At 45.4% G+C, this 27,919-nt stretch overlaps 1 protein-coding gene across 1 annotated transcript in view; it reads left to right on the top strand.

The window, feature by feature from the left end:
• ADAMTS17 (ADAM metallopeptidase with thrombospondin type 1 motif 17) overlaps positions 1–27,919 on the top strand; it is a 401,986-nt gene that overhangs the window by 286,925 nt on the left and 87,142 nt on the right. The window contains exon 15 of the mRNA XM_055417694.2: positions 9,627–9,747. Coding sequence (XP_055273669.2) covers positions 9,627–9,747 — 121 coding nt within the window. The remainder of the gene's footprint in view (positions 1–9,626; positions 9,748–27,919) is intronic.

Raw genomic sequence — 27,919 nt, 5'->3', positions numbered from 1 at the left:
TTGGCCTCCAGAAGCAAAGAGATCAAGTTAATGTGCCTCTAATGTGCAACTTGCCTCAAAGCCGCTGACCGGTAAGGGGTGAGTCAGACAGCTGAACACGTCTGGGACCAGATGTGTTTGGCTTCATCAGCTTACGTACACTTGCAGCCAATGTACTCTAATTACAGTCACATTTCCTTGGGACCCTAGCGCATGTACGGATCCCTTGTTTGACGAACAGCAAAACACCTTCAGGGCCTGTAAGCTTCTTCAGTGAAGGGATGATGTCTGATAATCTGTGTTCTCCAAAAAGCTATCTTGAAGGACAGACAGTCTCTGATTGCATTTCACAAAGGAAAAAAGAAGACTGGGTGGGTCACCGGCTCTTAGGGACTTAAGTGATTCTGGAAACTGAAGCCCATTTCAGTGGACCATTTTCAATGTCCACTTATTCTGTGTACAGTGGTTTTCTATTAGGCAAGTTGAATTACTGGTAGGATTTAGGAGATTTATAAGAGACTCTGACTTCAGAGTCCCCTTGTGTAAAGAAGAGGTCACTAGCATGCAGGAAGCTCTCGGTTGAGTTCAGTTCAGTTATTCATCCATGTCCAACTCTTTGCAACCCCATGGACCACAGCACGCCAGGCTTCCCCATCCATCACCAGCTCCTGGAGCTTGCTCAAACTCACGTCCATTGAGTCAGTGATGCCATCCAAACATCTCATCCTCTGTCGTCCCCTTCTCTTCCTGCCTTCAGTCTTGCCCAGCATCAGGGTCTTTTCCAATGGGTCAGTTCTTCTCATCAGGTGGCCAAAGTATTGGAGTTTCAGCTTCAGCATCAGTCCTTCCAATGAATATTCAGGACTGATTTCCTTTAGGATGGATTGGTTGGATCTCCTTGCAGGAAGCTCTACTGGGTGTTTATGTATAGGTAGGCCTGTGTTTCCAGAGAAGTTAATGGCAAGCCACTCCAGTACTCTTGCCTAGAAAATCCCATGGACAGAGGAGCCTGGTGGGCTACAGTCCATGGGGTCGCTACGAGTCGGACACGACTGAGTGACTTCACTTTCACTTTTCATTTTCACATATTGGAGAAGGAAATGGCAACCTACTCCAGTGTTCGTGCCTGGAGAATCCCAGGGACGGGGAAGTCTGGTGGGCTGCCGTCTATGGGGTCACACAGAGTCGGACACGACTGAAGCGACTTAGCAGCAGCAGCAGCAGCAGGCCTGTGTTTCAATATGCCCACCTGGTTGCTGCTTTTCACCCTTCAGCTGACACCCTCAAGTGTGTGATTATTGGTGCCGGACCTTTATCCAAAGCAGTGCTTACACCTCTGATGTCATACCCTGCCTCCCTTTCACCTGATTAACCTTGCATAGCAACCTTCAAATTAAGCCTGTAGACTAAGCCACATGGTCACCGCTCTTCCATCCCAGGACTCCATTAACCCAATGGTTAAGGCAACATAGCACACACCATGGTGGTTAAGAGAAGCAGAGGCATCCTTTGACAAGAAGGCAGAAGTGGATGGAAGTTTTACTGAAGGAACAGAGGCCAAGGCTGGAACAGATGGAGAGTCACAACCAAAAAGAAAGCAAGAAGCTTGGGGAAGTCTAGGACTGGGAATGGAAGGTAGAAGCGAGGAGTTGGCTGAAAACAGTGAGTCACGGTTGGTGACCATGCCTGGCCTGGAACTTGCAGCTTGACAAGCTGTTAGGGAATTATCTTCAAGCTTTTCCCCAAAGTCATGTGATAAGCTGTTCAAGGACAGCTGGAGCAGGGAAGGGACCCCAGTGCTCCAGCGCAGTGCCCACCCTCTGGGACTAAGGACAGAGCCTAGCTTCCCTCCTGCCGGGCCCGAATGGAAGCCTGCCACCCTGCATCCAAAGTGGCCCTTCACTTGGCCATCTGTGCCTCATTCTCAAATACAAGTGGTCAGCCAGAGATCACCAGCTCCCTGAAGAAAACCAGCAGCAGGAATGAGAAAGGACCAAGAAAAACAAACAGGAAAACTGACCCTGGCAAAAGAGTTGAGATAATTACAGAATTCTGTATGCAGCCAAATGATCAACCAAGCATGCAGGCAAAATAATTTTGGGACATGGAAGAACTCAGAAATTTTATTTTCCATGCATCCTTCTTAAGAAATGAGGTGTGGTTTAGCAGGATGAGGGTGAAGGCCAGAAGGAGGAAGACGAGCCCAGCAGGACTTGGTGGAGCGACCCGGGAGCCCGGGAGAGGCCAGGAGGGGTCAGCATCGCTGGCTGAAAGCAGCAATTAAATTTAAAATAAGAAGTCAGTGATGTCCCTCTAACAGCAGAGAGGGGAGGGGGGGAAGTGATTGGAAGATAGCTATTAAGCTAAAGAAAGGAAGTGCTTCTCCTCTCAGCCAGGAACATGAACACAAATGAGGACCACTGAAATTGGTGTGAGGAAGTCTCAGTTCAAAAGTGAGAACGTGAAACCGCATGGTTGAGGGAATGGTCACTGTGCTGTCTGGTGGTGCAGAAGAGAAGGCAGAGGACTTGCTTTGAAAACCCAAGTCTCCTGTTCCCCCAGCTTGATGAGAGGTCGACACTGGTATGCCTTTATTGAGCATGCATTCTGTGCTCCGAACCACGCAGGCCGCTGTGTTTGGGGTTAGGACGAGAACACAGGGGCTCATAAGACGCCCTCCTTCCCGGGCTTATGGTCCGTCTGTGGGAAGATGAGACCGACTCATGTGAAACCCTGACGACCACAGGTGAAGGTATGATCAAGAGCCGGTGAGAGACTGGGTGTAGAAAGAACAGAAAGGACATTCCATGCGCCGGGCGGTGCGCTGGGCATGTAGAGCTTGGCAGGACCAATAGGGTCCCTGTCCCCACGCACGGTGCAGACGAGGAGCATGCACACTCACAGAGCCGGTCATCCCTGCGGTCTGGCCCACGTGAGGAGAGAAATGGGGTCATGACAAGTAAGCTGTGGGCGGCATGGCGGGGCCCTGTGAGGAGACAGAGCCGGCCCGGTGGAGATTTAGGGCCAGGGCCAGTGCTCCTGGCAGAAGGCAGCGGGGAGGCCAGCGTTCCAGAAACGGGCGGGTGGAGGGGAGGCAGCAGGGCCTGGCTGGCGGTGGTGGGACTCCGGGTTTCTTCTGACGGTGGAGCTCGTGGGTGCAGGCGGGAGGCGGTGGGCCTCGGTGTGCGCCAGGAAGAGCGGGGAGGGCAGCCCAAGGGTTCGGACTAGATCGAGGAAATGCGGGCACGCCCTCCAGGCAGTGGGGTCCACGGCCACGACCCGCTCATCTTCCCCGGTGAGGGTCGGTCCCGGAGCAGAAGAGAGAAAACCCGTGCGATTGGCCCTTTGCTGAGTCATCAGGCCTCGCCTGGGCAGTGGCCATGAACACGGACAAGAAACAGACACTGGAGGGGTCGCAGGGGACCAAGCCGAGAGCCGGCACCTGAGTGAGTGTATCAAGAAGAGGACCGGAAGCGGCCTGGAGGGCTCGGGTCGGGGCTGGGAAGGCGGCCGCGTCTGTGAGTTCCAGGAGAGCAGGCGGAGGTGTCCCGCACTACAGCTGAGAAGTCCGGGGCCGGCAGCTTCGGAGGAGGAGCCAGTGTCTCAGGGTGGCCACACTGAGGTCAGTGTCCTGGCCGGAGAGTCAGGGGGAGTAAGACGTGTCAGCAGACCAGCCCCCCGTGAGCCTGGGTGGGGGGGCAAGCATGAGGTCTAAGAGCTGTCTGCACGTGAGTGATGGTTGCGGCTTAAGGAGAAGGTGGCATTACCAAGAAAAATCAGGAGCAGAAGGGGCACAAGAGCTGCCCGCTTCTGCAGAGTCCAGGGCAAGAGAGGCGGGGACAGCGCCGTCCTCGGGCCCGGGAGAAGCACATAGGAGTCTGCCCCTTCTCGGCCTCTGTGTCAGCATCTTTATTCCCGGTCTGGCACACAACAGGCACGTGACCCTGCTTTGGGTGAATGAATCAATGCGCAGCACCAATGGGCGTCAGATGCTAAAGAGTGACGGGCCGAAGGTGCGGATGGAGACACGGTCAGCGGATGTGGTGATCATCCATTGACAGGGGCAGGCTGCCAGGAAAGCAGCCAGGTTTTCCAGCACCGAAGTGGATATTCTTCACTTACGTGCTGTTCTTGGTCCATCCTTCCCCCTGCTCCAGAACACAGCACTGAGCACTAATGCTCCCCTAGGCTTTTTGCATGTTCCATAGAAACTGTCTTTACTGAAAGAACTTGTGCCTTTCCCGCCAGGTCCCACCCATCCTGAACCTTCGGTTAAGTACACGCTGGACAGTGTCCTCCCCTTGGTGTCACATGCACCCTGGCTTGTCAGCAGAACAGGGCTCTGACCAACAGATGCTGACTAGGAACTGCTTTGAAAGCTCAGAAATGGGTAGCAGGTTTTCCCAGTGTATGTGGAAAAGTGATCCCTGGGGTAAATGGGAAAACAAGAGTGAATTGTTTGGAGTTTCCTTTGGTTTTGTCATCTTGTCCTCTAGAACACCAAACCTCATAAACACAGTCATTAAATCTCCTGTGACAGTCAGCATCTGGGTGGATGGGGAGGGGGAGTGGAGAATCCAGCCTCTTCCAAGTATATAATGTGTTTCTTGCACTACGCTGTAGCAGAGGGAGGAAATACCACTGTTGGCAGATTAGTTTGGCTGTTGCCCCTTGGTTTTCAGATTCACTGCTGTTCAGAGACATGCATGCCCTGCACGCCCTGCCTTTCAATGCAGTTGTCATCTAAAATAATACGAGGCAGAAAGCACAGCACACAAAACTGTCCCAGCCCCTGGGTGCCCCGAAGAATTAACTTACAGGGTGACCCTGTCTGCATCCCTGTTTGTACCTGACTTGAGAAGCCCACGGGGACAGACCACGACCTGCCGCAGGTGGGGCTGCTTGACATCACAGGAGAGCCTGCACGTGGGCCTCTGCACTCAGCTCGCATGCCTCACTCCCAAGAGGGAAGATGCGGCCCTGCATACCTTCTCCTTCCCCTCTGCCTTTTCTGGAGAGGAAGGAGTCTGTGGCAGAAAAGGGAGAGACGGCAGTTACCTGATGAGCCCTACTCTGCTCACATCAGAGGAGGGGGAGCTTGTCCCCCAGGCCCGTAGAAGGAAGGTGGCCTAGGAGCAGGCTCCATCCATCCCAACAGGGCCCACCTCTCACCTGGGCCTGATAGGTGAGCTTGGGTTTCTCCATCCAGAGCAGAGGTAATTTTTACAGCAACCCTAGAGACTGAGGTTAATACTTTCATTTTCAGGATGGGGAAACTGAGGCTCATGTCCAAATGTGTGACTCTCCTCAGTTCATGATTAGCATTAGTACAGCATTTTCAGAAGAGAAGCTGACTGCCCACCTGCCAGGTAGCTTTGCCCCAATCCAGAAGCCAGCTGGCTACAATCTGAAGTCATGTCTGAGGACACTTCTCTTCTGACAGGTGAAGTTTTAACAAAGAAGCTCGTTTTTAAGATTAAAGCAGAATGCTTTAAGGAAAGAAGAGACAATAACGGAGAACCTTCCCCCTGTATCCAGCCTTTGACAGTTTAACACAGAAGATGCTGTGAGCCCTACTAACAAGGCTGTTGAAGGTTCCAGATCTGGGTCTCTGATTCCTGGGTGGAGACCTGTGAGTCGGAAGTTCTGAACAGCCATAAATTGGCATCCAGGTGATCTGTGACGCTCTCACCGAAGGCGTTTTGGGATTTATAACCAGACGTTCTGTCATGATGGAGCTTCCCATAGGTTCTTTACTTGACCTGAGCACCACTGTAAGGGGGCCCCATTTCTGAGAGCAGAGGGAGGCCCCCACATCTGTTGAGGGATCCTCAGCCCAGAACTGCTTTGGTGCAGGGGCACAGCTCCAATGGGAGCTCCTGACACGGGACCTTTCCTGACGGGAAGGGACACTTCTTCAGGACACAGGGCCGGGGCCTCTCAGCAGTGGCTGTCTCCAAGAAGGCCCCTCTCTGAGCGCCAGACCTGGCCTGGCGGTCTTCTGTGAGGCCCTGGGCCTGCCCCTCTCTGAGCTCCAAACCTGGCGTGGCGGTCTTCCGTGAGGCCCTGGGCCTGCAGCCTTACCTGGGGATTCAGCAGCAGCACAAATCCCTGGGCGGGGGTGACCTCCCCAGGCCTCCAGGTGACCGCAGCGTGCTGGAGTTTGGTGAGCTTGTGTTCCTGGGCCCAGGAGGTCATCTCTCTGTTCTGGACGTTGACCACAGCTGGTCAGACGAGGAAGGCGTTGTTCCTTTAGCAGGTGGTGCTAAGTGAGGACTATTTGGAAGGGCATACCATCTTGGTAGACTAATTTTAGCCCTCAAGAGTCATCACCCCAATGAAAAAATAAGCAGGGGGCTCATGTTTTGGAAAGGACGGTACGACACCTCCTGAGAGAAACACTGACAGTGGGCCCCTGGACTTAGCTGTGAATAACCTGGACTCTCAGAAGAGAGGCGAGGGCTGGCCCCTTGCAGTCCAAGCATATGCAAGTGTTGCAAAGCTGCAGCACGCCCAGCAGTCCCGTGGACAGTCTCGTCTCACCAGGCCCCCGCCTGATGGTGACTTCATCCCTGAAAACACGGAAATCAATTCCAAACATTGCATATTCTTAAACATTGGATCCCATAAGGTCTAACTCAGTGTCGGTTGGGGCCTGCTACTGAGCAAGCGTGCACACATTCTTTATGTTTTAGGAGCAATGGTGAGAATCACTGGTGCTCACCGTGGGCCCCCCACCTGTCTCTGCTTGTCTGCAGCGCCAGTGTCTCCTGTCGGGGGAGGGCCCCCGAGGACGCCTGCTGCTGCTCTGTCTGCAGGGGCTTTGCGAGCATTTGTTTGCACTACTGCCCGTCCTCATTCTCACTTTCTTTCCCCACCAAGATCCTTCTTTCAGGGGACCCTTGGGAGGGAAAGCGGTTTGCACATCTAGGAAAGTGGTGCCCTTCTTCCCAGTGAGTCCCTTGTCCTGCTCCTCCCGGAAGCTCCTCCCATGCCTGTCCATCTTGCATCCAGGTGAATTCTTAGTCTGGCAGATTTGAAATGCAGACTTCACCTTCTAGCCGTGTCTTACCAGGAAAATCCATGGACAGAGGAGCCTGAGCGACTGAGCACATGCACACACACACATGCGTGCACACACACACACACACACAATCTCAGCCAGACACCAGGTAGCCTTTTGAAATTCCAGCATGGATTCTCCCCCCCACCCCCCACATCTCCTTTTCCCAAAGGTAGTGTTTCTGGTGTTCTTTTAGCTTCCCTATTCTGAGCATTTCAAAATTCTCACAAACCCAGCATGCTCTGGGGAGAGGCCTGACCTTGTCCAGAAGGCCTTACGGTGACCTCATCCCAGGCTGGGGACATCAGAGTTACCCAGCCAGCCTGGGGCCAGGAGGCCCTGCCAGACACTCACCATGTGGCCCCTAGGTTTGTCAGGTGCCTTCACTGGGCTAGGGAAAGCTGTCTAGACCAAGAGGACTGTTAGCTTAGAGTATGTGGAAAACTTTTATCCGGACACCTGGACTGAGGTATCAGTGGTACCTGCTCAAATCAGAGACCCACTATGGCTGAGCAGCAGAGTGATTAAGAGTAATCTGATTAAAAACTAGTGCGAGAGGGGTCTAGAGCTGAGAGTACCTGGGAGACGGGGAAGCCACGTGGGGACAGGCCAGGGTGACGTGAAAGGCAGGGTGCAGGGGCCAGCTCGGGGGGCTTGGCCCTGTGGCAGTACTGCAAACAGGCTAGGGACCGGGTTGTTGGACTCTGGGACAGGAGACACAAAATTGGGCAGCGCACACGTGGCACACAGATTTCACCACAGTGTGCTTGCAGAGGCTGCCGTTGAGGAGAATTTTGGATCTTGGCTGCCTTGTGTTCTTAGTGCCTGCAATTTTGTATTAAGCATCTTCCCAGGAGTTAGCCAGCAGTCCAGATCGTGAACCTAGGCAGCTCCTGCCACACGATCCAGCTCGCCAGCTCCGGGTCGCACGGGGTGTCTGCCCGGCAAGGTGTGGCAGTCAGTGCTGCCTACCAGTCTGGGCCTCCATTTGTCACTAATTCACCCCTTCACTCGCTCCCTCTGTTCAGGCCTTGCCTGGTCTCTGGCTGCCGAAGCCCCTGATCGTCTCGCCCTGTAGCAGTTTTTATACTAACTTTGGACACATTGGAGTTTCTTTTTTAAAAATGTATTGCCCTTTTTCAGTTTTCGTTTCATTTGGGGACCAAATTTGCTTTGCCCTTAGCATATCTTCAAGTCTTCACTGAAATGTATTCAGTGATGATATCATTTTTGGACACATGATAGTTAAGTTCTCACTAATTCTTTCCCAAAGAAACCAAAGCGTCCGAGGGTGAGACTCCACACTGTTCAGTATGAAGCCTCATTTGCACTTCATGCAGCATGCCACGGTGCCAGGGTTCTCTCAGTGTGGTTCCGGCCAGCAGCCGCAGCAGCACCCGGGAACTTCACAGAAATAGAGATACTCAGGTCCACTCAGCCCTGCCGGATCAGAAACTCTGGGAGTGGATCCTGCATCTGTGTTTTCACGGCCCTCCTGGTGAGGTAGATGCACCTTGGTGTTTAAGAATCATTGCCCTTATGAATCAGAGGGTTCTGGTTCAGTCGGTGAGCTGCAGGGCCAAGCCTTCGCCTCCGGGAGGTTTGCGGTGCAGCTGACTCTACTCCGTGCCCCCATGGGAGCAGGGACATGGAGGGAGGAAAGGGTTCAGTCACCTGGGCCTGGCTTGTCTGGATTAGAACCCTTCCCAGCCTAATGCAGGGTACAGGGCAGTGGAGACCCAGTTCTTGTTCTGAAATTCTTTACTCCAGGGGAGGAGGGTGGAGAGACATTTTAGCAGTTTAACTAGCAAATAATTAAACACACCAGTGTTTACCGTAACATAAACTCAGGTATGTTATTTTGCAGACCATAGAAGTCTCTTTTTTTTTTTTTTTTTAAGGAGAAACAGGAATTCACAACCTTTTCCTACTTTTTATGAACTGACTGTGCTTCCCTGGAGCCAGCCAGGGTCAGGGCAACCCTCTGCTGCCCTCAAACAGGCCTCCTTGAAAAAATCTGAGCAGCAGGGTATCTTCTTGGGCTAAATCCCCCTTACTGAGGACTAGGGGCTCATGCCCAGCCAGCCCGAGTGAGCTCTGGGCTTCCCGACCCCAGCAGAAAAGTCACTATGGTGTCTGTCGTGTCTTCTGAGACTGTTGGCTATTCCAGCTGAGGTAGAATCATGGACTCACGCAGCTCCCAGGGGAACATGGGTCGTGTGAAACTGTGGCCACGCCTGGAGGTGTGGGAGTTGGCTTCCCTTCTCCCCACGGCCCCACCTTGGGTGGCTCTGGAAGGGCCTGGCCCGGGCCTCGGTGTGCGTTCCAGGCCCCTGGGTCTTCACAGATCCCTCCTCCCTAACAGACGCTAACACACGTATTTGATGACTATGTGGTGTAAGGGCAAATGTGACACCAGCTGGATTGTGTTCTTTTTCTCTCCTGGTTTTCAAATATTTGCTTGGGCCTCTGAAGGTGTTGTGAGCCCTCCCGCGCCAGCCTGCTGGGCCTCACAGAGAGTCAGCCCTGCAGGGTGTGCCTCTGAGTGCTACTCTCAGAATAACCCAGCACTCTGCTTGTTTAGAAAATCGGCTGTGATGGCATCATCGGGTCTGCGGCCAAAGAAGACCGGTGTGGGGTCTGCAGCGGGGACGGCAAGACTTGCCGCGTGGTCAAGGGCGACTTCAGCCACGCTCGGGGCACAGGTGAGCTCGGGCCTGGGGAAAGGTGACCCCGGCCACTGAGAGCGGACGGGTGCGCACGGGCCCCAAAGTGTTGCTGCAGCAACTGGACAGCTTACAAGTGCTGTGCATTTTATTGCCCCAAAGCCAATCTTATTGGATACTCTCTTGCCCAAAGTCAATGATCACTTGCCTTCCTTGCATCTTACATGTAAGGACTAGTTAATAATAGTTAGGGGGGCTTCCCAGGTGGCACAGCAGTAAAGAATCTTCCTGTCACTGCAAGAGATGCAGGTTCAATCCCTGGGTTGGGAAGATACCCCTGGAGAAGGAAATGGCAATCCACTCCAGTATTCTTGCCTGGAGAATCCCCATGGACGGAGGAGCTTAGGAGCTTGGTGGGCTACAGTCCATGGAGTTGCAAAGAACTGGACACAACTGAGTGACTGAGCATGTACCCACAATAGTATTTAGGGCACCCTGCACTTTAGTCTTAGGACTTCTGAAAGGCAGAGAAAAACATTATAGCCAGAATGACATGTTTAGTTTTTTTGATGTGAGTAGTCTGCCCAGTGCTGAGTTTGGCCCCCGAGGTCCGTTCTCATGCAGTGACTCCCTGTCCCACCAGCCTTGCCGGCCCCCCCTGCCCCGACCCCCTCACAGCACGTACCGGCTTGTCTGTCCCACGTACAAAGGCGACAACAAAGACACTTGGCCACATCGTTTTTACCGATGTAAAATGATGAGGTTCTTCTTTGTCTCTGAATTTTCCGTCAGTAAAAGGATAGCATTTACACACATCCCTAAACACGCGTGAAGCCCCACGTTCTGGGACATCTGCGATGAGGCTGCTGTCTGGGACTGCAGAGTCCCTGTGACTCCCACGTCTCAAATGTAGCCCGGACCCCGCTCCGGGCCGGGAGATGTCGCAGGGTTCAGCTGATGGGCGGCACAGTCTTTCCCCTGGAACCGTCTTCACAGCCTGTGGGCTGCCTTGCCCAGAGGTGGGAGAGTTTCTGATTGTCCGCCTGGTGGCTTCCAACTTACAATGTCCAGGGAAGTAGCTGCTCAACACCCCTCAATGAGAGGAGCACGAGGCAGGCAAGTCACTTGGGGGGTGAGTGAGTGTCCCTTCCCCTGACACCGCTGAGGATGACGGCACCAGGATAACTCACTGAGTGGAGCTGAGCTGAGAAGCTTCTAATTCCCAGAGCTGCTTTGGATGGAGGCGTTTCAGGCGTGTTTCCCTGGTACAGGGACAGGATCACAGTTGTTCCCCCGTCCCACAGAGTGAGCAGAGAGGAGAGTCCATGCATGGCCCCCTTTCTCTATTGGGACAGGAGCCCCGGTCTGGAGCAAAGGCTGCTTCTAGACACCTCATGGAAAGGACTCCTGCTGCATAGACACTCTGCAGAATCCTGACAGCCAAACCAGAGCCACACGCAAGTGAGAGTTACACTTCGGGCTCAGTAAGGGCTGGTTTCCGGACTTTGAAGATGGGTGCCCAGGCTGTGGGACAGGCCTCTTGAGGGAACCTCTGCCTCCTGCCCGGCTATGACGAAAGCCAAAGAAGCTGCTGCTGGCACGAGTCAGTGTGGGGGAGGCGCCCCCGCCAAAGCTGCACCATCCAGCGCAGTCGCCACAGGCCACCGACATCCATTCAGATTTTAAATATAATTAATTTAAATTAAACCAACATAAAACTTCAGTCCTCAGTCCCGTGAGCCACATTTCAATGCCCCGTTGCCACGTGTGACAGGGGGCTCCCGCATTGAAAATCACTGAGAGTGAAGTGCTCCTTCCTTGCAGAAAATTCTCTCGGACAGCAGTGCTCCACACTTTTGGGGACATCCGCTCTCTGTTCTGTCTGGTGCCACTTTCCCTATTTGGACTCCAGCTCCAGTTTGCTATGAGACTGACCTTGCCTCCTGCTGCACCTGAGCAGGAAGGGTGCTTAAGAACAGACCTCAGCAGCTGGCAAGTGTTTATTATTGACTTTTTTTTTTTAAGTCAACATTAGAACCCTTTATTTAAACAGAATGTTGTACTGAGCTCCAGTAAGCTGAACTGTGCAATTGCTCCATTCTACAGAAGGCGGTGGAGCACAGCCGTGCCCACTTCTGCCCCCAGGGAGTTCTTAGAGCCCTAAGGAAGGTTCCACCATAGTCCTTTGTAAACGACCACTGTGCGCCATAGAGCTGCCGACCTCAAGACAGCTTAGATCAGGACAGAGGCACTCACTGTCTTTTCCCCCAGGCTATAACGCACTTGTTGGCCTTTGGTCTTGGCACGAGCACATCCATTCCTCCTATGACAGCAGCGTCCTTCTCTGCTCCTCCCATTCTCCACCCCAGCCTGTGCCTGGCCCCCTGCACACGCAGAAGGCAGGTGGACTGGAAGCCTCTGGAGGAGAGCGGTCCCCACCCTGACATGCGACTTAGTGCTCCTTCACTGAAGTCTTAGCAAACCTTCAGAGAAAGATAAGCTCAGTTAGCTTCACCCAGCTCTAAAAGCTCTATCCTGAATGCTTGCCAAATGTTACACCTTCATTTTGAAGTCTAAAGCTTTCTTTAACAAATCCTAGGGATTGGAGTCTGTGAACATCAGCTCGTGTCAGTGTGGATTCTGTTTACCAAAGATATGTGCAGGATGCTCACTCACGCATGGATGAGTCGCTATCTAATTCAAGTTTCATCAGACACAAACCTGTAATCCAGGTCTGACGTTGTGGAATGTGCGTACGAGAGATGCTGCACACGGTCACCCATGACCCTATGAACATTCGTTCAGCACTGCTGCATTTTAAGCCTGAGCTGCAGAAATAAAAGTTATCTGAGTTGGTCACAGTCAAGGGAAGGGATCCTCGGGCAAACAGCTTGAGCCCACATGTGAGGTGGAGGGAGCTCCACTCGGCTCTAGGGGTACCATGGGGCCCTAAGTCCTGCTGGGGCTCCTTGCCCAGCCCTGCAGACAGATGAGGGTGGCCCCCACACCCTAAAGGACAAGTAGGAATTAAATGACAGTGGAGGTCTGGGAAGGACATTTCAGGCTGCAGGAAAAACCCAGCTTGGAAATGGCATAAAGCCCCCGGGTCGTGTAACATCTAGGTGACTCCAAGGGCGGCTGGATGAATTCAGAATCCTGTCAGTTTAGATACGAAGGTAACTTTCATCTCTGCCCAATTCTAAAGACAGGAGAGAGGAGGAATGCTTATCACCCTGAGGGTGAATATCAAAGAAAATACCGTACCCAAAAAGATAAAGCGGAATCAAATGCAGGATTTTTGCCCAATTATATGAAGTCCTGACCCTTGCCTGAACTCTTCTGGGTCCTTAACCCACATACTTGAGCTGAGGACCCTGAACAGACCTACACAGGGAGAGTGTCCACGCCCCCAGGATGCCCCCCTCGGGTGTCCTGGCGAGGTCCCAGTGCAGTATCCTGAGCTGAGTGTTCTATTGCTCTCTGGCCTCTTGCCTTACGACTTTGAACAGAAGAGTCTTGGGCCACTTGGCTCTAGGGGAATCCACTTGAATTGGCTATCATATTACTTTTCTGATGGATAGGCTTCAGAATGCACAAGCCTTGGATTGAGTTGAAACAGCTGAGCTTTTCCTAATTTAGCAACTTGAAAGTTCTTGATAGGATGCTTTCATTTCATTCATTAAATTGTCCTTTTCACGTTATTCCATGCTGCTCCCTGACACTTGAAAGGTGACTGATGTCCATGGACACCCAGTCCAGGACATCTCTGGACTCAAGTCCCCACCAGGATCTGGCCATGATGCCCCACAGGCTCTGAATCCCTTTGCACGGTGTTCTTGAAGAGAACCCTCTCAAACTGTCAGTTCTTAAACAGGAGAGGGACGTGATCTATCCCTATTGAATGTGGATAGATCCACATGTCACATGTCTGTTCAGTAATTACCTTTAGGACCTGTACGTCGTGCCAAGTTCTGAGCATGTCTAGGTGTGGGGTGTGGAGGTTCCCTGGGGAAATTTACCACTGAGTGATAGCGACATAGGCCACTTCTCAGCACTGACTCTGAACTGTAGTATCAGTTCCTGCAATATGCATGTAAACCAATTACTATGTATTTCTTTTTCTCAGTCAGGAATAATCTTTGTACCACAGTGTCCACATGTGTGATGGCAAAGGCCGTTCCCAGGTGTTTCTCATGTAAGATTCCGGCTATTCTGAGCAGAACTAGTGGTGATAAGCTGGGTGTGGGGCTCTTACCTCGCTTGTGTGGCTGAATGTTTGCTAAATAGAGTCAGTGGGAGTGAGTCATGTATGAAGCCATAGATAAACACATATCGCTTATGTGTAATTGATGTATAAGACTGATGACCTACAAGAAAAGCTATAGAATAAAACCAATTCTAAGTCTATAAAAGATAAAGATTCATCAGATTAGGGGCTGTACAGAAACACATGTCAGTGTGCTGGGGACACGTCTTCACTTTCCTCAATCTCACCTGGCACTTTGGCAGAAAATGCTAAGATTTGCCAGAGAATGGAAGTTTCCATATTACATAGTTGGGCTTCCCAAAAGGCAGAGAACACTTGACAAGACCCTCCTGGTCTTCGTGCTGGAGATAAAGGCCATGGTCTTGTTTGGCCAACCTACACTGACCTCACATTCTGAGAACTGAGCCAGAAGATTAGCCAGACTCCTGGGCTTCCCAATTCATTTTCAGCTGAAACCAGAGAAAGCATTAGGAATAAACATAAAGACAGTAATACTCTGATAAACAACTTTTGTAAACAGCAAAAACTAGAAACTTACACAAATGCCTCCCCATGCATTTTTAAAGATTATTACCCCCCCAAAAGAAAAAACACTTTGATTTTTTTTTTTTTTGTACGTGTTTGATACAATCGTTTGAAAGTGTCCCAATCCACGTAGCCAGGGTATTACCTCTGTTCCATCATGGCACCTTATCAACTCAGTGGTTTTCTTCCAAAGAAAGTTAATGCTGCTGAAACCTGTAACAAGGGAAAATATGATCTAAATCATTTGCGTGTAAAGTTCAGACAAAAGGTATTTTGCAGGGAAATGTGCTTATAGCCTGGTGATATTAATTACTCAGAGAATTTGAGGCAGGTTTAAGATCAACATCATTTTAAGGTCAGCATCATTTTGAAGTTCCTCCTGACTACTTGTCCTTATGGCAAAAATTACGTGTTCTCCTAGAATAATGGCAACAGTGTTAACTTTTATCCATGGCTTCCTCATGACACCAAATTGTGTCCCTCGAACCAGATTTCTCCTGCTTAATGGCAGAGACTAGAATGGAAAATTAAAGTAAAGATAGTCTTGCTGTCTCCCCTAAAGTGTGACTCGATCTTGTGAATTCCTGGAGTAAACCACCCCCCCTTTCTCACCATCAACACAGTGATATCTGGCATCTGCAGAGAGGAGACATCTGGTATGAGGGATGACAAGGTGCTTTGGGGCTTGGTGATGGGACTCATTCCGTTGCTGGTCACTCTTCATGCCAACCTCGGGATGGGCTTTGGGCTCTGTCGGGGACAGTGCATGAGAGATGGTTTCTTTGGTTTGTGGACAGAGGCCCTGCTTCTCACTTCAGGGATTTTCTCTTTCATTATTTCATTACTCCATGTCATGAGCAGAGAAGCTCGTCTCAGAAGGAAAAGTTAGCAGAGCCCAAGCACAGCAATGCCCTGCCCCATTATTCAAGGATTGCCTTTATTCAGACACAAATGCATTGTGTGTCTGCCCTGAGCTCTTTACTCCCCATCAGCCTCTGTCCACTAGGATACTTGAGAAAGGAAAGGAAACAGATGCCTTTTCAGTGTTGCTACATGTGCCAAATCTAAGCTTAAAAATAGGCTGGAGCGCACACTTAGTGCAGATGCCCCTTGCTGTGGAATGTAGAAATTTAACTGATTTGGACCTCAGCAAATATGTCTGTTGCCTTTGGTTCTGCTGGTGATGCTAACACCAAGATTTGTTAGGCACAAAAATAGGAAAAGTCCATGTAACAGCAGCAATTTTCGGAGATCTTGTTACCAGGTCAGTTTAATGATTCAAATGGAAATTTCTCCAAAAAAGGTTTTAATCACCACCAACCCTGAACAATTTTTTGTTCATTTTTGACACTTCACTATCTTCTATGCCTGGAATCCAATGAGTCTTCAAACTCCCCAAGAAGGAATACTTTTCTCTGAGAGAGATTTGTGATATAAAATCTATTGCTGTGATCCTTAAAGGTGTTTTTTTTTTTTTTTGCATTCCTGAAGCAAAAACTGTTTTTAATCAAAAAACCTTGCCTCATACTACAAGGCTCAGTGGTAAAGAATGCAGGAGACGTGGGTTCGATCCCTGGATTGGGAAGATCTCCTGGGGAAAGAAATGGCAACCCACTCCAGTATTCTTGCCTGGGAAATCCCATGGACAGAGGGGCCTGGTTGTCCATAGTCTATGGGGTCTCAAAGAGTCAGACTCAACTTAGTGACTATTCAACAACAATACACTGAAAGGCCTAGAAAGTGGAGGGGCTGTGCCTGCAAGTTGGTGCTGCTGCCTTAAGTGAGAGGTGGTTGGAGGGGATCACTTGTAGGTCCATACCCCCACCTGGTTCAAGAAGTCATCCTGCCTGGTAATCAGGGAGGATCAGGGCACAGGAAGCAGACAACTCATACCAGACTGTGTTAACATCTGTGAAGTCTTCCTAAGCATCAAACATTTATTTGTAGGCATCCAAGACTGGATCTTTAGTAACAATGACAAAATATTTGCTATCAAGACTCCAGTTCAGTTCAGTCGCTCAGTCGTGTCCGACTCTCTGCGACCCCATGAATCACAGCACGCCAGGCCTCCCTGTCCATCACCAACTCCCAGAGTTCACTCAAGGGCTCCACTAAACTTTCCATCTAGGATGGCTGGTTGAACACAGGTTTATCTCCTTGGCTTCTCATGATCACCTTAAAAGGAATGAGCAGGAACTTAGTAAGAGGTCTAGGAAGAGCAAGCTCATATTAAGTAGATGTTCATATGTTGTTTGAATAAGAATAAATAGATTTGGTTTAGATCTAGTAAACAAGCCAACAAGCAAAACACACACTGCCACAGTTACCTTGGAGGAAAAAGGGAACACGGCAGAGCAGGTCCTGATACTCTTATACACACCACTGTCACTCACATTTTAAGGGTCAAAATAAGTTACGTGGTCACCTAATTTTAAGAGGTCAAGGAAATGCATTCCTACCATGATTCCAGAGAGAGACCTGACAATATTTGGTGGCCAGCCCCAGGACACAGCACCTATAGAGAACTCTGCCTTCCGGTATTTTGGTTGCCAACATGTGACATCATTCCCTGACCCGTAACTGAAAGCCAGTCCTGATAAACAGCAAACACCATCCATGTACAGTAGACCCCCTTATCCACGGGGGGTACCTTTCAACACCCCCAGTGGGTGACTGAAAGCATAAATGGTATGGGGCCCTATATATATTGGGTTGGCCAAAAAGTTCCTTCACGTTTCTATATAACATCTTATGGAAAAACCCAAATGAATTTTTTGGTCATCCCAATACTATGCTTTTTTCACCTACAAATACACAACCTGAGATAAAGTCTAACATATAAATTAGGCACAGTAAGAGATTAAAATAACTAATAATAAAATAGAACAATTACAATACTATCCTGTAATACTAACTATGTAAATGTGGTTTTTCTGTCTCAAAATATCTTACTGTACAAATTCAATGCCTTTTCCACCTTAATTAAGCACTTAGCATGCACTGTGGCCGTAAACTTGTGCAGTTTGAGATGTGACAGCAAATTTCTTTTAACCATGTGCACAGTTTTATAAATGGAAGATTCATCCTTACCATAGATATTAGCAACCTAAGCATATGATTTTTTTTTTCCTTTGTTAAGTCTAGAACTTCCACTTTTTCACTTAAAGAAGAACTTTACAGCTTCTCTTTGGCATGTGCAAATTGCCAGCATCACTACTCTGGTGCCTTGGGGCCATTATAAAGTAAAATAAAGATCATTTGACTGTTCTGAAACCATGACAGTCAGTCTAATAAAAGATGGCTACTAAGGGACTAATAGGCAGGTTACAGTTAACAAAGGGATAATTCACGTTCTGGGCAGGACAGAGTGGGACTGCGTGAGATTTCATCAATGGCATTCAATTTTAAACATATTGTTATTTCTGGAATTTTTCATTTAATATTTTTATACTACAATTAACTGCAGGTAGCTAAAACGACAGAAATTTACGCTGCAGATAAAGAGGTTCCTGTATGTAGAGGCAATTCATCTGTGGCATCCTTCTCAGAAGAGTCTGCAACAAATGGGAGAGACCAAGATAACTGAAATTTGAAAAACGAGAAAACTCAAATATTAGAAGTTTCAGATCTCTAATAACTATTCTGAGAAATATTTGAGAAGTGATTTTACTCATAAAACCAGTACAGAGTGCCGTGAGAAGAAGCAATCAGAAAACAAAAAGGAGATCTCAATTATTAAAACTATGACTATCAAATTAAAACCTTGGAATAAAAAGCACCATACATAAAGAAATGACAAATGACAGACAGAAAAAAATGTATGCAAGTCTAGTTAAGAGTTTCAGTCCAAAATATATTCAATACACATTAATAGATATAAAATATATTTTCAAGGCTCTTGCTTATCAAATAAAAGCAACAAGCCAGTAGGAGAACGGACAGCACTTATGAATAAGGTAGTTAACTGAAGAGTAAACACAAATGACCAATAAGTATGTGCTAAGATGCAGAGCCACACTGATAATGAGGGAAATGCAAATTACATCTATATCATACTTTTTCACATTTTAGACTCGCAAATATCGAGAGGACTGATAATATCAAGTATCTAAACATGTGAACCAACATGTATTCTTCTATAGAATTAACTAACTTCTATATTAGTTAAACCATTATGGAGAGCAATTTAATGTACATTTAGCATTTAAACTGCATGTATATTCTTTCAGTAGACAGATTTAGAATGCAGGTGAGTCAAGACATTCTAGGTTTGGTTATTTTTAGTTTTAGGCTAAAACTGTCAATATCTGATCACTTTTGATCTATAGAAAAAGTCAATCTTTACACTTTCCCACAGTGGTAATGATGTGCAATTAGAAAACAAGCTTCCTTCTCTAAAGCTGACTTCTTGGAAACAGTCCTAGAACTTAGCACAAAGCAGTAACTTTTACTTAAGAAATACTCAATTTGCATGTATGTTGAATGGTTACTCAATTTGCATGTATATTGAACGGTTGAATAGTTCAGCGGTTCAATGAAGACCTACAAGACCTTCTAGAAATAACACCCAAAAAAAGATATCCTTTTCATTATAGGGGACTGGAATGCAAAAGTGGGAAGTCAAGAAATACCTGGAGTAACAGGCAAATCTGGCCTTGGAGTATGGAATGAAGCAGGGCAAAGGTTAATAGAGTTTTGCCAAGAGAACACACTGGTCATAGCAAACACCCTCATCCAGCAACACAAGAGAAGACTCTACACATGGACATCACCAGATGGTCAATACTAAAATCAGATTGATTATATTCTTTGCAGCCAAAGATGGAGAAGCTCCATACAATCAGCAAAAACAAGACCGGGATCATGGACTCCTTATTGCCAAATTCAGACTTAAATTGAAGAAAGTAGGGAAAACCACTAGACCATTCAAGTAGGACCTAAATCAAATCCCTTATGATTATACAGTGGAAGTGACAAATAGATTCAAGGGATTAGATCTGATAGAGTGCCTGAAGAACTATGGATGGAGGTTTGTGACATTGTGCAGGAGGCCAAGATGAAGACCATCCCTAAGAAAAAGAAATACAAAAAGGCAAAACGGTTGTCTGAAGAGGCCTTACAGATAGCTGAGAAAAGAAGAGAACTGAAAGGCAAAGGAGAAAAGGAAAGATATGCCCATCTGAAGGCAGAGTTTCAAAGAACAGCAAGGAGAGAGAAGAAAGCCTTCCTCAGTGATCAATGCCAAGAAGTAAAGGAAAACAATAGAATGGGAAAGACTAGAGATCTCTTTAAGAAAATTAGAGATACGAAGGGAACTTTTCATGCAAAGATGGGCACAATAAAGGACAGAAATTATATGGACCTAACAGAAGCAGAAGATATTAAGAAGAGGTGGCAAGAATACACAGAAGAACTGTACAAAAAAGATCTTCATGACCCAGATAATCATGATGGTGGGATCACTCACCTAGAGCCAGACATCTTGGATTGTGAAGTCAAGTGGGCCTTGGGAAGCATCACTATGAACAAAACTAGTGGAGGTGATGAAATTCCAGTTGAGCTATTTCATATCCTAAAAGATGATGCTGTGAAAGTGCTGCACTCAATATGCCAGCAAATTTGGAAAATGCAGCAGTGTCCACAGGACTGGAAAAAGTCAGTTTTCATTCCAGTCCCAAAGAAAGGCAAAAGAATGCTTAAACTACTGCACAATTGCTCTCATCACACATGCTAGCAAAGTCATGCTCAAAATTCTCCAAGCCAGGCTTTAACAGTACATGAATCATGAACTTTCAGATGTTCAAGCTGGATTTAGAAAAGGCAGAGGAACCAGAGATCAAATTGCCAGCATCACAGAAAAAGCAAGAGTGCCAGAAAAACATCTACTTCTGCTTTATTGACTATCCCAAAGCCTTTGACTGTGTGAATCACAACAAACTGGAAAACTCTTAAAGAGATGGGAATACCAGACCACCTTACCTGCCTCCTGAGAAATCTGTATGCAGGTCAAGAAGCAACAGTCAGAACTGGACATGAAACAATACACTGGTTCCAAATTGGGGAAGGAATCCTTCAAGTCTGTATATTGTCACCCTGCTTATTTAACTTATATGCAGAGTACATCATAAGAAATGCTGAACTGGGATGAAGCACAAGCTGGAATCAAGATTGCCGGGAGAAATATCAATAACCTCAGATATGCAGATGACACCACCCTTATGGCAGAAAACGAAGAAGAACTAAAGAGCCTCTTGATGAAAGTGAAAGAAGAGAGTGAAAAAGTTGGCTTAAAACTCAACATTCATAAAACTAAGGTCCTGACGTCCGGTCCTATCACTTCATGGCAAATAGATGGGGAAAAAGTGAAAACAGTGAGAGACTTTATTTTGGGGAGATGGGATCCAAAATCACTGCAGACAGTGACTGCAGCCATGAAATCAAAAGACACTTGCTCCTTCAAAGAAAAGTTATGACCAACCTAGACAGCTTATTAAAAAGCAGAGAAGTTACTTTGCCAACAAACGTCCATCTAGTCAAAGCTATGGTTTTTTCAGTAGTCATGTATGGACGTGAGAGTTGGACCGTAAAGAAAGCTGAGTGCTGAAAACTTGATGCTTTTGAACTGTGGTGTTGGAGAAGACTCTTGAGAGTCCCTTGGATTGCAAGGAGATCCAACCAGTCCATCCTAAAGGAAATTAGTACTGAATATTCATTGGAAGGACTGATGCTGAAGCTGAAACTACAGTACTTTGGCCCCCTGATGCGAAGAGCTGACTCATTTGAAAAGACCCTGATGCTGGGAAAGATTGAAGGCAGAGGAGAAGGGGACGATAGAGGATGAGATGGTTGAATGGCATTACCAACTCAATAGACATGAATCTGAGTAAACTCCAGGAGTTGGAGATGGACAAGGAGGCCTGGCGTGCTGTGTCCATGGGGTCGCAGAGTCGGACAGGACTGAGCGACTGAGCTGAACTGGACTGCAGGTATGTTTGACCCAGCAATTCTCACAGCTGGTGTGTGTGACATTGTATATATGCATAGAAAGACGTGCAAAGCTGTTCATTGCAGTTTATGATTTGTTAGCGCTTTTGCAGAGGTTTAATTCACATACCGTAAAATTCATCCATTTAAGGTGTACAATTCAAAGGGCTTTAGTAAATGCACAGCATTCTTCAGCCATGACCACAGTCATCCCAGAAAGAAACCCCACACCCATTAGCAGTCATTCCCCGTCTCCCTCCTCCTCCCCCAGCCCTAGGCAGCTACTTTCTGTGTCTGTCTGTTCTGGAGATTTCCTATAAATGGCATCATACAATATGTGATCTTTGTGACTGGCCTTAGTAATTTAGTAGAGCATTTTCAAGTCTCTTCCATATTGTATCATCTATCAGTGTTTCATATTTTTTTGCTAAATCATACCCATTGTAAAAATGGATTTCATATTTTTAAAATGTGAATGTAAAAATACATTCATTACTTGGTGGACATTTGAGTTTTTTCTGCTTTTTTGGTTATAATGAATAATGCTGATATAAACATTTGTGTATAAGTTTTTGTATGGACATATTTTTCATTCTTCTTGGGTATATAATACATAGGAGTAGAATTGGTAGGTTGTATGGTAGTTCTATTTTTCCTGTTTTGAGGAACTATCAAACTCTTTTCCAATATTCCTGTACCATTTTACATTCCTACTAGCAATAAGTGAGGGGTTCAAATTCTCCACATTCTCTCCAGTACTTGTTATTATTTATTATTTTTATTATAGGTATTCTAGTAGATATGAAGTGGTATCACATTGTTTTGATTTTTATTTCTTTAATTACTAATGATGCTGAGACTCTTTTCATGTGTCTTTTGGCCTTTCATGCATTTTCTTTGGAGAAATGTCTATTAAAATCCTTTGCCCATTTTTAAATTGGATTATTTGCCACTTTATTATTGAGTTGTAAGGTTTCTTTATATACTCTGGACATAGTTCTTTTATCAAAATGATTTGCAAATATTTTCTCCCAGTGTATGAGTTTGCCTTTTCACTTTCTTGATGGTATCGTTTGAAGCGCAAAGTTTAAAATTTTAATATGATCCATTTTCTTTTTTTACTTCTGTTGCTTGTGCGTTGTTGCCAAAACTCAGCCTCTGTTCACTGGTGCTGAATAGAAATGCAGACCCAGAGTTTTGGATGAAGTAGAAAAGAGTGGATTTTACTGCTTTGCCAGGCAAAGGGGGCCACAGTGGGCTACTTCCCTCAAGACTGTATGACCCACCCTGGAGGGGATGGTGAGAAGTTTTTCAGTGTTCAAGGAACAGGGCATGATCAGCTTATGGACAATTCTTGGGTTGGTTGGCATCAGGTTGAAGTTTCAAGCATCATCAATTTTCTGGTTTCAACCAATCTAGAGTCTGTGTTCTTATGGTAAGCAGTTTTCATCTGGAGGGGTCTGTTTCCCAGACAACTTAGGAATCTGTGTCAAGCCTGTATCTATGTCATTCAGGGAAGTGGGAGTTCAGTGATTCTGCTATGTGGCAGAATTATAGTCTGAATTGTTACCAGTTCCCTAGCCCAACAGCCATTCTTCATTTTTGCATCTTCACATTTCCCAGTCATTAACTCTTGAGTCAGCACTGTACGTCAAAAGACAAGAATACCGGGACTTGTACAGTTTCACTTTTGCTATCTAAAAAACTAGTGGACATGAGTTTGAGTGAACTCCGGGAGTTGGTGATGGAAGGGAGGCCTGGCATGGTCGCAAAGAGTCAGACACAACTGAGCGACTGAACTGAACTGAACTGAATCCAAGGGTACAAAGATTTCTTTCAATGTTTTCTTCTAGGAATTTTATAGTTTTATCTCTAAGATTTAGATCTATGACCAATTTTAGTTAGGTTTTTATGTACAGTTTGAGGTAAAAGTCCCTCTTCATTCCTTTGTATGTAGATATACAGTCATCCCAATGTTGAAAATAATATTCTTTCTCCATTGAATATTCTTGAGGAATCAATACAGGACTTATTTCTAGATTCTCAGTTGTATATCACTGAAATATCTGTCCTTGTGCTAGTACCACTTTGTCCTGATTACAGGAGCTGACTAGAACTTTGAAAGCAAGAACTGTCAGTCCTCCAACTTTATTCTTTTTAAATACCGTTTTGGCTATTCTGGATCCCTTGCATTTGCATATAAATTTGAGAATCACCTTGTCATTTTTGGCCAAAAAAAAAAAAAAAGCTGGAATTTTAGTAAGGATTTTGTTTAATCTGTAAATCGATTTTTAGGTATTCCCACCTTAACAATGTTAAGTCTTCTGATCCGTGAACATGTAGTGTCATTCCATTTATTTATATTTTCTTTAATATCTTTCAACAAGGTTTCTGTAGTCTTTGGTATAGATATCTTGTACATCTTTTATTAAATTCATTCCTAAGTGTTTTGTTCTTTTTGATACTAAGTCAAATGGTTTTCTTAATTTCATTTGGAAATGTTTAACCCTAATGAATACAAATACAGTTAATTTTTGTATTCAGTTCAGTTCAGTCGCTCAGTCGTGTCTGACTCTTCGTGACCCCATGAATCACAGCATGCCAGGCCTCCCTGTCCATCACCAACTCCCGGAGTTCACTCAAACTCATGTCCATCGAGCTGGTGATGCCATCCAGCCATCTCATTCTCTGTCGTCCCCTTCTCCTCCCGCCCCCAACCCCTCCCAGCATCAGAGTCTTTTCCAGTGAGTCAACTCGTCGCCTGAGGTGGCCACAGTATTGGAGTTTCAGCTTTAGCATCAGTCCTTCCAATGAACACCCATGATTGATCTCCTTTAGAATGGACTGGTTAGATCTCCTTTATTGATCTCATATCTTGCAACCTGCTGAACCTGTTCTATCAGATTTTAATAGCTTCCCCAGTATTTTTCGATAAATAAAGTCTTGAAATCTGCAAATAGAGATAATTTTACTTCTTCCTTTCCAATTTGGATGCCTTTTGAAAATCCTTTTCTTGCCTAATTGACAGAGAGAGAACTTTTAGTGCAGTGTTGAATAGAAATGGCAAGATCATTTCCTGAACATCCTTTTCTTCTTCCTGATCTTAAAGGGAAACCATTAAATATTTTACCATTAAGTTTGATGTTAGCTGTGGGGTTTTAATAAATGCTATTTATCAGGCTGAGGAAGTTTCCTTTTATTCCTAGTTTGTTAAGTATTTTCATCATGGAATAGTATTAATTTTGCTAAATGCTTTCTCTGTATCCATTGAAATGAAAAAGTGTTTTGTCCTTTTTCAGATAAATTACATTGGTTGATTTTTATATGTTGAACCAACCTTGAATTCCTAGGATAAATCATCTTTGATCATGGCGTATAATCTCTTTTTATATTGTTGAAATAGATTGCTAGTATTTCATTGAGGGGTCTTGCGTGCATATTCATGAATGATATAGCATATTTTCTAAAAGTGACAATTTTGAAATAACTTTAATGTCCTAAATGACAATTTTTAAATAATCTAAATCAGTAGGGGAATAGTTGCATAAGCTACATTGCAATTTAAATGAAAAAATAAGGAGAGTTATACATACACAGATGGAAGACATAGCCTGCTTTTCTTAAAAAAAATGTGGTATGATACAATACTCATAATGCTTTCCCTAACGCTTATGTAAAATATAGACAAAACATATACTGTGTGATATTTTCATATTTGCAGTTGTGTAGACATTGGTATAAGCAGTAAAATATCTGAACGAATATGTATCAGACTGATGGTGGCAGTGCCCACAGGGGATCAGAGTGGGATTTACCTGTATTAAAATTTTTATAATGGGAAAACATACATGTATATTTCTGTAAATTTAAAATACATAAATATTAACTCACTGGTATATATAAACCCATATCTTAACAAATTTACTGTGAACTAAAGGAAACTTCTGTTAGCCCACAACACAGTCCTATTATTACCACACAAACATAGAAGCAGTTGGTATGATTAAAACTGTGTCAGCTAAAAATTGGTAATAAATTTAGAAAGAGAATTAGTATAGGATCAACACAGATATACTGCAATAGGAAAAGGAGGAAAGGGACAAGAACAAATGACCAGTGTAAAGAAAAAAAAAAAAACTCACCAGAAAAATATTACCAAGGAAAAGCTGAAAATTATCATCAAACATTATTGCTATAAATTCCAAAAACTGATTAAGTAATAGCCTCAATGAAAGGAGAACTCATTGGTAAGACGTGAGAGCTCCAGGAACAGCCAGTGAAGCAATAGAGGGAAATGAAACGAGACTCAGCTGAGGAAAAGGGCAGAGGAAGAAAATGAGTCCATTACAGAAAGCACGTCTGCGTGGGTTCAAAGGAAAGGGACACTGCTGAGAACACAGTGAGGAGCGTGAAGGACAGGACTGAGAAAAATGAGCAAAGCAGAAAGGAAATAATGAATCAGAAGGGTAAGAAACTGAATGGGCGTTATGGAAGAAAAGGGGGCTCAAACATAAATAATTTGGTATCCCTGAAGAAAAGACCACTAATGGCAGCAGGAAATATTCTCCAGAGATCTTCACAACCCAGGAATCGAACCTGCATCGCCTGAATTTCAGGCAGACTCTACTGCTGAGCCACCTGGGACATCCCATGGACAAAGGAGCCAGGCAGGCTGTAGTCCACAGGATCACAAAAGAATTGGACACTACTTAGCAACTTAACAACAACATATATATATATATATATATATATATATATATATAGTATGTTTTACTGTATTACAATTCAGAAGCTATAATTTTCTTTGAGTCCATCTCAAAGAGAACAAACTTGAGGCAAGCAAGAATGTATTGGAAACACTGAAAAAAGGACACATAGTGAACATTAAATTAATTTTTAGGACTAAAACAACTGCAGGAATTATCTTAGAGTGCAAAAGATAAATGTTGTAAATTAACAGTGTAGAAATGATTCGGTAAATATTGAAGAGCAATGTAAGAGAGTGAAATGTATTATGCTGATTTCCTCATCTTTTAATATCCAGAGATTAGAATAGTTTATAGGTAACAAGTCATGTATTAGAAGTGTAAATATAATTAAAGGTTTACAGGAAAACATCAGAATAAAAAAGAGATAACAAAGAACTAAAATGGATGGATGAGGGAGCAACAGAGCTAAGATACTGACCCACACACCATGTTAGCCATGAGAAGCATGACTGCCATTAAACTGCTCTGAGGTCTTTGTGTTGTTTGGGAGAAAAACAGTATGATGATCTCACTAGACGCAAAAAAGCACTTGATTAACTTCAATACCTCTTCATAACAAAAGCTCTTAACAAACTAGAGAAAAAGAGGACTTCCCTAACCTGATGAATGATGCCTATCACATTCACTCTGCTGACATCATTTTCAGTGGGAAAACTCCCTTCCTCCACCTTCATGAATAAGACAAGGATGTCACTATCTCATGTGGCCCACAATGTGGTTTTGTAAATTCCAGGTGGTGAAAGGAGAAGAAATCCAAGGCGTAAAGATCAGAAAGGAAGAAACAAAACTGTCATTCGGGCACATTTCAGTTAGCAACATAGAAACCCAGCTAAAATGCACAAATTATTATAAATGATAAGTGTTAGAAAGACAGCCAACTATAGGATATATTGAGTTGGCCAAAAAGTTAATTTGCATTTTATAGGAGTCTTTGACCAATTAATATAGTATCAGTACACTTTCTACTGTATCCTTTTATAACTTGAAAATTTTGCACTTTAGGTACACATTGCCAAACAAAACTCTTAATTATTTTAAAGTTGTCCCTGATCATTTAAAACTATATTCAGTATCCTATTGGCATAAAATGTTGTGTGTATGTATATATGCATTAAAAGTTGCTGAAAAGGCTGGTCATCAAAAATAAGAGTAATTTTCAATGTAGTATAGTTTGCTTTTAGTTTTTCCCCTTTTGTTGGTTTGAATTATCATGTACTATATTTATAATAAAAATTGAGCCATGTTTACTATGAGAAAATGAGGAAATAAACTCCTCAAAATAGATATTTCCATAATCTCTACATACTTGGGTCCAGAAATTTCTCATTTTTAAAACTCCCTGCTGATTCTGATGATCACATTTGGGAACTTCAGATTTATCATCTAATTTGGGATCATCATCTAAATTGCTGAAGCAAATGTATATTACCTTTGTCTAAAACCCAAATGTAAACCAAAACCAAGTGATTACCAGCCTACATTTCAGAATCTTGCTATTATGTTGGGTTCATTAATTGACGCAGTTGCCCAGTTAACCAGGCTTTAGCCAGCCCCTGACTTCCTCCCTGGCAGCCTCAGTCATTTCCTTCCAGAACTTCACTGACCACCTGCCATGTTGGGCATGTTTGGGGTCAGAGCATGAGCAGAAGGCCCTGGCCTCTGAGCG

The sequence above is a fragment of the Moschus berezovskii genome, chromosome 21, assembly GCF_049115385.1.
Source record: "Moschus berezovskii isolate FMDL1 chromosome 21, NW_MosBer_1.0, whole genome shotgun sequence".
NCBI lineage: Eukaryota > Metazoa > Chordata > Mammalia > Artiodactyla > Moschidae > Moschus > Moschus berezovskii.
This window is presented reverse-complemented; position numbering and strand designations above follow the sequence as displayed.